Raw genomic sequence first — 11,291 nt, 5'->3', positions numbered from 1 at the left:
ATTCTTCCTCAGTCCTCCAGGTGTCTGTAATTGGTCCCCTCCTTTTTCACTCTACACCAAATCTCTTCGAATGTTTGCCTATTATGACACGCTACGGAAAGGGACGGTAGGTTTCATGTGAGTAAATGCTTTATTCTCTGTTTTTGTCCACAGAGGTGTGAGAGAGTAAGACACCCACCCCCATTCCATTGGGTTTCACCTGCTTCTTCCCAGGCCTCATGTATCCTGAACCCACCAATGACTCTCCAGGCCGTCTCTCGCACAGACAACATGCCTCTCCAGGCATGATCTACAGGTGAGCATGATTTGGTTACACACGACAGCATTGGTTCTCAAAGTGGGGTCCGGGGACCCCCAGGGGTCCTTGGGGGGGTTCCAGGGGTTCCCCAGCAAAATGTGCTAATATAGCATTACAATAATTTCAACCACTTTAACCTTTTATACTTTGGCTATTCAAAAATAGCAGATCTACAAGCTCATAGCGAGGCACCGAGTGCTGCGCTATGAGCTTGTAGATCTGCTATTTTTGAAAAATCGTGAACATTTGTTCAAACCTTCGAATATAGATTTTTAAAAGCAAACATTTGGAACTCAAATCTTTGGTTCTGGGGGTCCCTGGAACAAAATATTTTGAGATATGAGTCCGCGAGATAAGAGTCATATCCCCACACAGCAAATAGAGTAGTACTGCCTGAATACCAGCGCCCACACAGCAAATAGAGTAGTACCGCCTGAATACCAGCGCCCACACAGCAAATAGAGTAGTACCGCCTGAATACCAGCCCTCACACAGCAAATAGAGTAGTACCGCCTGAATACCAGCGCCCCCACACATCAAATAGAGTAGTACGCCTGAAAACCAGCACACACTCATCAAACAGAGTAGGCACAGAGTCAAATTGGATATTGTTGGTTAATAATTAAAAGGTCTACATATTTATTAGGTTGTTTCAATCGGCGGCCATCTTATTTTCCAAGATTTCTCATTATAATGACTTTTCCATTGACATTGGTGGTAATAATGGACTTCAATATGCAGCAGAATAGTTAAAAACCTTTGAAAATCTACCCAAGAACTTGAAACCCAGTATGTACAGTATTACGAAGGATATGGAAGAATGGAACTGTATATTTGATTCCCTGACATTGAAACTGCAGTACATGGACAAGTATGTGTGCCAATGCGGCACCGCCGGCTCGCTCAACATAGGCCCAGATACTATTTCTTATATTGTAACACAGAACCAGTGTAGTACAAGTAGCAGCCACTAGGGAGAGCTATGGACAGCAGATAAAGTTTTCATGTGGTGTCATGTCATTTAAATCTCTCTCTGTGTTTGTCTCTCTGTCTCTCTTTATTATCCCCAGTGCACGGTATGGCAGCCCCAAAAGACAAGTGCAATTCTATAGGTGAGCCAACGCACATGCACACACGCACGCACGCACGCACGCACACAGACAGACAGACAGACAGACAAACAGACAGACAGACAGACAGACAGACACACACACACACACACACACACCTCTTGCTTTCACTGGATACTTCAGCTCTTCGCCGCTATGCCTCATTGTGACACATTAGGCAGTTGGAGGACCCATTAAAATCGTATCAGTGAGTACATAGAGGAAGCGCAGAGTGGCAGTGCTACCAAAAGGGTTTACCCTAAATCATAGATTGTACTGTTGCGAGATGGTGAACGTTAATTTGTCAGAGGGAGATTTGGGGACTGTGGAATTGCTTGTGCTACAAAGCCATTCTGCTCTGAGAGGGGCCTAAAGCCAGTTATCTCCTTAGATTAATGGCCGGGTTGTACGGTTCACCAGAGTTTACCTTTATTCTTCCATATGCCTCACAAGAACACAGACGTTTCGTCTATCCAGCCTCGGCCTGCATCAGTGTGTCCAAACGCACTGAAGTTTTTTATTACTGATGAGTGCAACCCTTTTCATTCATATGCATTTGATCAGTCACCCCCCCCTCCTATATAAGCCCATTGAACTTCAAACTCCATGTTAACTATGACTCATTGAAAATACACGTCCCTGGTTCTGGTCTTATATTGTCTGTGAAGGGACCGTAACCCATTTAGACCTGAGGCCGATTCTAAAAACGCCTTCTAAATCCTGACCTAAATCTTCTGAAAAAATATGTTGCTATAGCAACAGCTAATGTTACACAAAGGTGTTCCCGGATTGAAATGTATAACAACGTAAAGGTGTACCAGGTCTAAATTGGTTAATTATTGTACAAATCATACTTTTTTTTTCATAAAAGAAATACATTTAAAAAAAGGAAAGAAAAAATAAAGTGGCCCCCTCACGCATTAAGGACAACATCAGTCCAGGTCAAGGACAATATCGGAGCAGTGCTCATCTCCATCCTTCTAGAGATGGCTAGCATGCAGTAAGAAACCAGATGCGGGCAACTTGCCCACACTGCTGGGAGGCGTTTTTGCCAATGAGAAGGCCAGCAACATCCGTGACACCATGCACAATTACCTGACATGACACCAGCTCACCACGGAGCAGCTGGAGGTACTGTAGAGGCACAACCATCTAACAGTTGGTCAGCACACAGCTGGGCGCCCTCTGGGACGCCATGTCAGTCGATAGACGCACTGTATGCGCACGTGCTCCCTGAAACGGTGGTTAATGGAGCGGCCTTCCATGTGCTGCTGCTCATGCACATCGCCCGCATGACAGAGGACGAGCAGTGGTGGAAAGTAACTAAGTACATTTACTCTGTAGTGCACTGTATTGTATTGTAAGTACTGTACTTAAGTACAATTTTGAGGTACTTTTTCTTGTATGTCAATTTTTCAATACTTTATACTTCTACTCTACTACGTCTGAGAGGGAAATGTTTAACTTTTTACTCCACTACAATTATTTGAAAACATCATTTAAAATGTTGACTTGGTCTATTCGAACCGCCGCCTTACAATAAGCCTTTATTCATATTGGACTATGAATACCAAATGGTCGATGGTCTCATCAACCAGATATTTTGTAAATCTGGCTTCAATAACAGCCAGTGCAGCTGTTGTTGTATAATGCTTGTGTGTAGTTTGTGCTGACCTTAGAATGGCTGATGTGCCATACATTGCATGTACAGTATTTTGTACGTACGTATACAAATACATGCAATGTATGGGGACAAATATCGGCCATTCTAACTAAGTCTGTACTTTGCGAGTAAATAGTAGTTTTGGTTGTCACTGTTGTATCAGTGTTAAGTGTGTATCTGGCTTTACCCAGACACCGTTGTGTGTATATTTTCATACATAATCACCAGTCCTTTTATATAGACAAATATTGTATGTTCATCAAAGTATATTTAAGGGCCTTATTTTGTACCCCCGCCCCCCCCCCCCAAGCCCCCCTACTCAAAATAATTAGGTTCCCACGGCCATGTCCATGTACCATAAAACCAATCTTAAGTATTACAAAGTATCCCTAAGTACCACAGAGTACAACCATACAATAAAGTGACCTTAACCTAAACGAACGAGGTATACTACAGACAGTATACCCCAATAATTTACCACAACAAACTGTACAACAAGATGCATTACAGTATAAAGCATCTTCTTTAAATTATGGCAGACAGCACTAGAAAGAATAGTTTGAAGCATATTGTCACAAAAAGAACAGCATATACACTAAAGTAAAGTTTCACTATTTATATGTTATAAATGTGGTTATCATGGCCAAAAAAGTGTTATCAGGCCTGTAACATGATAAATAGGCAATAGTGTAAGTTAGGCAAAAAATACCATTTACATTACAGGTTCACTTATTAAATTACAGGCTTTGTAACATGTTGTTGTCTTACACTATGGGGAATTATTATGTTTGGTAGAGATAACACAAAAAAAAGTATGACAGAGAAGTCCAATTGTGAAAAATAAAAATAAAAACAACACGTACTGAGATCACTGGGACAGTGTCGAGTACATACATTGAAATATCCTAATAATGATGTTTGTTTCATGGTTCTGTATGTGTTCCTCAATGGAAGGGAAGTAATGTGACAGAGCACATTTTTGTGTCAGTGGGACGTAGCCCTTTGTACAGAACACACACAGCAAGTGAGTTTGTGTATTACACACACGCTGACCAAGGAACGAGCACTGTGACGGGCTTTTAGCATTCTATTTGCTGCTTCAGACAATCTAAAGCTTTTAGTGCCAACATCCAGCTAAATAATTTACTTGTGGGATTATTTGCTGGGCTTTGCGGCGTAGATGGGGGGCTGTGATAGGGCTTCTGTGTGTGCCATGTCACCAAGTGGGGGGAGGGAAGGGAAGGGGAGAGGGGGGTGGTTGGAGAGCATTGTTATAACCCATCTTGGGCTCTTAGCGGTTCAGACTCAGAGGCAGCACCAGTCCATCTTAGGCTGGGCTCCGCAGAACACCGTGCAGCTACATCTGGCCACCGCCAGCCTACAACATGAGCAGCACTGTGTGCCAGAACCCCTACATCACCCGGACCCCCGGCATCCGGGTAAGTGCTGGAGGAGAACATGTTGACGGATGGATAGATGGATGGATGAAGAGAGACATGAATGGACAGATGTTGCATGGATATGCTGCCCCGCATCTGCTACTACAGTGTATGGAACTATTTGCAGATGTTGTCCTCTTGAAGACCCCAGTAACCTCATGGGTGTGTGTGGGTTGTATGGTCAATATGTCGGGGATGTGGTTCTCTTCTCCACCCTTCTGTATCTGATTTTCAAGATACTGTTTGGCCGCAGTGGAAACACGACAGACGATGTGTTCCATGTTAGGCGTCAGGATGGGGAAAGAGGCTGTTGAAATATTGAGTAGTGTGGCATCTCCCGGTGGTTGTTGCTGTGGCTGGTTGGGGAAATGCTAGTGCACACAGAAACCGAGGAGAGCAGAGGTGGCTTGGTTTTATTTTCTTTGGTTTGCTACAATGTTGAGTAGCCAAAACCAAAGAATTTTACTTTTGTGTAAGAGCATATGAGATGAGATGTAACAAATAACCATCTTGTATCATGAATCTTAAATGATATCGCACTAGATCTGTGTCCACACTGTTTGTGTTGAATGTAGAATTTCACTCTACTATTCTTTACTTTAAGGGAGTCAGTGTATTGCAGATTAACAACAACGTTGAATATACGTAGGTCTTGATATCCAACAGTGGTGGAAAGTAACTAAGTACATTTGCAAGTCATTTTCTTCAGTACAATTTTTCGATACTTTTACTTGACTGAATATTTCCATTTTTCAATACTTTATACTTTTTACTCCACTACAATTATTTGAAAACGTTAGTTACTAGTTTGTAGATTATTATCACAAACATGCTTTGACACATATTCTGAAAGGTATGAGTACTTTTACTTTGGTAATTGGTACATTAAGTATATATTGATGACAATACTTTTGTACTTTTACTCAAGTAAAAATATGAATACAGGACTTTTACTTGTAACAGAGTATTTCTATATTGTGTTATTGCTTTTACTTAAAGGGATATTTCAATTTCACATTTTTTTTGGTCATTTTACCATCTACTCAGGCCTTTGTGAGCCCCCCAGACAGTTTTTAAGTTGCTTGATTCATTATTTAGATATTTGATATTCATTTTATCAGACCCCCCCTTCCTATACAAACCCATTGTAACTTCAAACTTCATTTTAACCATGTTAGATTCATCAAAAACACCCGTCCTTGGCTCTGGTGACTCACCCTGCCCTCCTAATGCGTGAGGGGGCCGTGTTTTTTCAATTACTTTTTTCATTTATTTTTAATATTTTTTTTGGAAAATGAAAAAAATAAAATACAATAAAAAATGTTAATAAAATAAATGAAAAAATTAATCGGAAAAACACGCCCCCTCACGCATTAGGAGGGCAGGGTGAGTCACCAGAACCAAGGACGGGTGTTTTTGATGAATCTAACATGGTTAAAATGGAGTTTGAAGCTACAATGGGTTTGTATAGGAAGGGGGCGTGTCTGATAAAATTAATATCAAATATCTAAATAATGAATCAAGCAACATAAAAACTGTCTGGGGGGTTCACAAAGGCCTGAATAGATGATAAAATGACCAAAAGTTTTTTTGAAAGTGAAAAATCCCTTTAAGTAAAAAAAAATCGATCGTACTTCTTCCACCAGTGATATTCAATAACAAATATATTCAATACTGTATATCGTTGCTAACTCCATTGGATCCTCAAACTTTCTGCTAAACCAGCTAACTCCAATAAAGGGAGGTGGAGTTAGCTGGTTTAGCTGACTCCAGGCTCCACCCCCTTTTGACCTTCAACCTCATTGTGAGCTTGGAGGTCCATTTAGCTGTTCTCATCAATGATGAACAAAACCTCCTAACTCCACTTTTTGTTTTGCTTTTGTCATTTCCTGAAAAATTAACATTTTGGTTTCTGCCGGACAGCAGAGATATATAGAAATTAACTCAACAAAACTATGCCTCTGTGACGAACAGTTTTGCATTTTATGTCCCCGTACACTTGCATTGAACAAGCTACGAACTTACATATATCATGTTTCAAGTCTGAAGTTCTCTAATATCACTCTAATATTTATACATTCAATAATAAAATGAGTTATGTTGGTTAATTTCTTTACTTCTTTTTGTATAATTTGTGTATAAAGTAGATCCAGGAAGTCTTTTCTCCTCAGTTAAATACATGTATTTTTGTATGCCAGCTCCGTTTCATGTATTGCTTGGGCAAAAGTACCAAACTAATACAATTTGGGAAAAATGGGCTCAACCCTGTCGAGGAAATAACTCATAAGACCTGGTATTGGATAGGTTCTTTGAAGTGTAGAAATTGTATATTGTAGGTGCAATGCAAGTGAATAAGGAGGTACAAAATACTGTACAAACACCTCCTGTTTGTCACAGAGCATGGAATCTTGGTGAGTCAATTTCTACTGCATACCGTATTGAAGGGGACACATTAGTAACTGAATATCAAGCCCTATATTCAACGTTGAGAAAAATATCACTTGCCCATTTAAAATAACAAACTATGTTGGGGTCGCCCGAAGGGCGCCGGTCTAGTAAAGTTGAAATACAATAGATTATATGCTCTGCAAAGGCTATGGACTTTGGCCGTGGAAATTGAAGCATCATCATGTCCCACATTGGTACTTTGGTGTATGCACCCTTCTAAAGGTGGCTGCATACTACACCAGAACAGGTGAAATTTGTTTGGTTACATTACTGAAGAAAGTGTGGACAGTAGTTTGTGATATCACTTGAATGTGAGCTCCGGTTAGCTTAGTTGTTTAGAAATTCATAATTAAATTACAACTGTTGATCTTTCCATTAAACTACATCTTCTCATTAAGATCTTCTCATTAAGAGTGCATTGCTCTGTACAGTGCAATGCACTGTACAGAGCAAATGCAGAAATCGTGAGCTTTGGCTCATCATGATTTGCTCGACGATCACTCTGTGCGAAATAGGTCACAGCAAATGGACATATAGACAATACAGTCCAGCAAACATAGTTATAAGTGTATTATTATACATGATACTACTTAAAGACCCCAACATAGCAGGCCAGCTTTAGCAGATTGGGAGACAGCCAGTTCTGGAGAAATCACTCATCTCAACAGCAACCCAAGGTGGTACAGAGTGTTATCTCTGCCCACATTTTATCATGCCTCCCGCATGCCACAATATCACGAACACTGCCAAGGCACTGTGTGTGTGTACACAGGGATCTCACACAGCAGGGAGCACCTTGACCGCGTGCACAACAGGGACACTTTTCTTTTGTCACCTACTTGAAAACTCACCCAAGATGTTTTTTTTCAAGGAGCCATTGTGCTTGTGTTCAAATAATAGATGTGGAAAAGGCAGTGGTTGTGGGGGATGGTCGGTGGTGGCTCTGATTACACTACAGGCCACGATGCATGGGGCTGATGATGGGGGGGCAGGATTGTCCTGTTGGCCAACCAACCCCCCTCCCACATGGAACAGGTGCTATTTAAAGCTCTGTGGCTCTGTCCCACTCCCCTCAGGCTGTAATACCAGTGGTGCGGCACCAGCTCCCGTTCGGTCAGTTTTTCCGTGCGTCTTATTTGTGTGTCTTTTACGATCCCTTGTTTGACCCCCACCACCACCACCACCACCACCACCTCCTCCACACAGCCGGTTGGCACCTGCTTGACCGTGCGCCCTGACTGCGCTTGACACGAACCCCTGAGGCATGTTTGCGACACCCAGAAGCAGTGTGTCTGAGGGGCGGATGGGACGCAGCCTCAGCCGCCAAATGAGCATCCCATCCCATCCTGTTGACAACCACCAGATGCCCAAGCCCGGAGGCGGGGGCGGCGGAGGGGGCCCGCCCGGGGGGGTCCGAGACGGCGGCCCCATCCGGCGAAGTAGCAGCGTCAGCAGCGGTGGCGGTGGCGGTGGCGGTGGCGGGGGAAAGATGCTGTCCCTGTCATCCATGAGCGAGAGCGTGCGCAGTGGCTTGAGCTGCTTCCTGTCGGAGCAGGCCCTCGAGCAGGAGGAGAAGCGGCAGCGCAGCAACCAGCTGGCCGAGTTCCAGCGGCTGCGTGAGGTGCGCGCCGCGGCACAGCTCAAAAACCTGGAGGACTTCCTCAAGATGAACCATGTGTCACTGAGGGAGTGCGTGTCCTACACCACTGGCATGAGGTACAGGTAAGATGATGATGTGACCCGCGCTGGAGGTTCACGACGACGCCCAAACAGCCAATGGCTTGAGTCGGGGGGGGGGGGGGGGGGGGGGGAGTAGATTTATGAGAACTAATGGCTCACTTCTAAAACAGGATCTCCCTGTGGCCATTAAAGAGTTCCATGGCAGAGATTCCTAGCAACGCTGAGCCATGCGGCTGCATAGTCTTATATACAGTATGTCATCCAAAAATACCCTGGCTGACATATACAGTTGGATATAGGAAGGATTGACCTCTCAACATCAAAGATGACAAGTGTTTAGCCTAAGGAGTAATAATCTTAGTATCATGTAACTCCAAGTATACCTCAGGGATCAAAACCTGTCCACAATAGAGTAATGCAGAGGTGACCTAGGTCAGCTTAAGATGACTTTAGATAATAGTTTTCAAAGTCGTTTTTTGAGTCTGTGTGTGTGTATGGGGGGTATACCATATTAGCAGTATGAGTTTAGAAGGGAAGTCAACTAGTTTATGAGATGACGTATCAGACCCTGCAGAGCAAAAATTAGTTATTTACCTAATAATGAGACACAAGTAGCCCACACTGAATAGGCTACACATGGATATTCTAAATATATGCAGATAGTGTATAAACCCAGTAATTTGAGAACCGAAAGGCTGCTAATGCATCTTTGGCTCTTAAATGTCATGTAGGCTCAAAAAGGCTCTTATTCAATGTGGCATCTACTGTATGAGACCAATTCACACAATAAATCCTATTTGTGTCTGCGTTAAACTTCCACAGACTTGATTTATGTAAGCCCTTACACATGAGCTGTGCACTCCACCAACTTATCGGCATGTGACATTATTGTTCAGAGCAGGAGACTTAATACCTTAAGTTAAGAGATTATTGGTTCCGGACACATTATTCATTCGTTCATTTGTGATGAGCGAATGATGATGATTTACACTATGTACTGTACATTGTTGCCATTCTCCATTGTCTGGTTGCTAACATATGTTGTGTTTTGATGGTAATATACATTAAAGAGTGTTTGTCCTCTTTTGTCCCATCATCATCATCTTGTGTTTGGCACGGCTCTGATGCAGCCTCGTTAGTCTGCCCCAGTCACTCCACCTGTCCCACCATCTTTATTTTGGCACACGTGTACACATCCTTGTTTTCCAGCAGGGGGTCAGATCAAAGAATAGAAGGCTGAAGTATACAGTGAGGTGCTGGTCAGCTTTTAAATGGTCAGTTATTAATGATTAATTAATTTAATTAATAATACTTATTATTATTACTATGTCCTACCACTCTTCAGGTCCTTGTACACTTGGGATATTTGTTTTTGTGCCAGTAATTCGTCAGAAAATCTATTTTTTCAAACTTGTTTGTGTGTGTCATGGATACATTTACACAGAATGCAAATATTACGCAGCAACAAGGTGACAGACCAATTTTACTGCGCTTCCATACTGTGAACTAGAAAAGTGCGCTCCTCAGGTTGGGTTGCCTACCCAGGGCTGTGTCGGTGGGTGCAGCCTTCAGGACCTGAGGAAGCTGGAGGGGGAAATAGGGCTTGTACGACAGTTGGTGAAACTTTTCACATTTGTTGCAGCCCCATGGGCAGAAGTGAAAGCGATTTTGGAGGTGCATTCTATAGAGGCCTCTCAAGAAGCTATTACATTGGATGTTGCGTTCAAGATACATGGCTTTTTGGTAAGAGATAGGCCCCACCCACTTAAAGGCAATAACAGGAAAATTGGTATGGAGTGTCAAAACCCTGTTTGATGGTCATTGTCACATGACTCATGAAACCATTTGCACCAACTGTAATTTGGTGAAATAAAACAAAGCATGTCTCCGCAACAAACAGTGATTTCTGTTTGCATTTGTTGTGCCACCTATTATTGTTTATAGGCCCCTCAAGGTGTGATTCAAATTTGGTGATTTTTGGCATTTCTTGTAAAATGGGCCCCTTCTGCCAAATGAAAAATCTGAATGACACATGTTCATCACATAACAGAGATTTGTGTGAGGTTTGGTAAACATTGGTAGGTGTGGTAGCAAAAAGTGTTTTGAAGAAAATGCAACATGGCGGAAAATCTAGTTAGGCAGAAATGGGCGTAGCTTATACAGGGAGTTGCATCATTATTCAAGGAATCCCGGGGAAAACATATTTGATAGTATGACTTACAGTATGGTTCAAGAGTTATAGGCCAAAACATAAAGCAGACTGGTATAGAGCCACCATGACGCCAATTTGAAAAATTCATGGTGGAGGATCTTCCTTGGCCTACTGGGAGTGTGTCTGGGATTAGATACACAGACAGACAGACGGACACACACATGGACAGGGGTGACAATGCAATCTCCGCCTCCTGGCCTGTTGGCCTGGCAGAGATAATAAAGGTGTCAGCCTGTTTGAATACGTTATCAACTACGTATATGCATAGTTTTGATGCAAAATATTTCATAATATACCGTGATGAATAATTCATTCATCACAGCCCTGGTGTGTAAATGCATTAAAGCCTGATTTCTAGCCTACTTCATCATAGTGACACATTGCATTGTGCAGTGCATTGTGAGCTATACTGTACACTGTTGGACTACAGAGTATAAATCAA

At 42.5% G+C, this 11,291-nt stretch overlaps 1 protein-coding gene across 1 annotated transcript in view; it reads left to right on the top strand.

Annotated features, from left to right (window-relative positions):
* Positions 1-217: 217 nt before the first annotated feature.
* LOC311053482 (voltage-gated potassium channel subunit beta-2-like) overlaps positions 218-11,291 on the top strand; it is a gene marked incomplete at its 5' end in the record, with an annotated part of 66,564 nt that continues 55,490 nt past the window's right edge. The window contains 2 exons of the mRNA XM_084069059.1: positions 218-295; positions 1,369-1,410. Of these exons, the coding sequence (XP_083925185.1) occupies positions 219-295; positions 1,369-1,410 (119 nt within the window). The remainder of the gene's footprint in view (positions 296-1,368; positions 1,411-11,291) is intronic.

Source organism: Gymnoscopelus microlampas (genome assembly GCF_963454915.1).
Source record: "Gymnoscopelus microlampas genome assembly, chromosome: 10".
NCBI lineage: Eukaryota > Metazoa > Chordata > Actinopteri > Myctophiformes > Myctophidae > Gymnoscopelus > Gymnoscopelus microlampas.
This window is presented reverse-complemented; position numbering and strand designations above follow the sequence as displayed.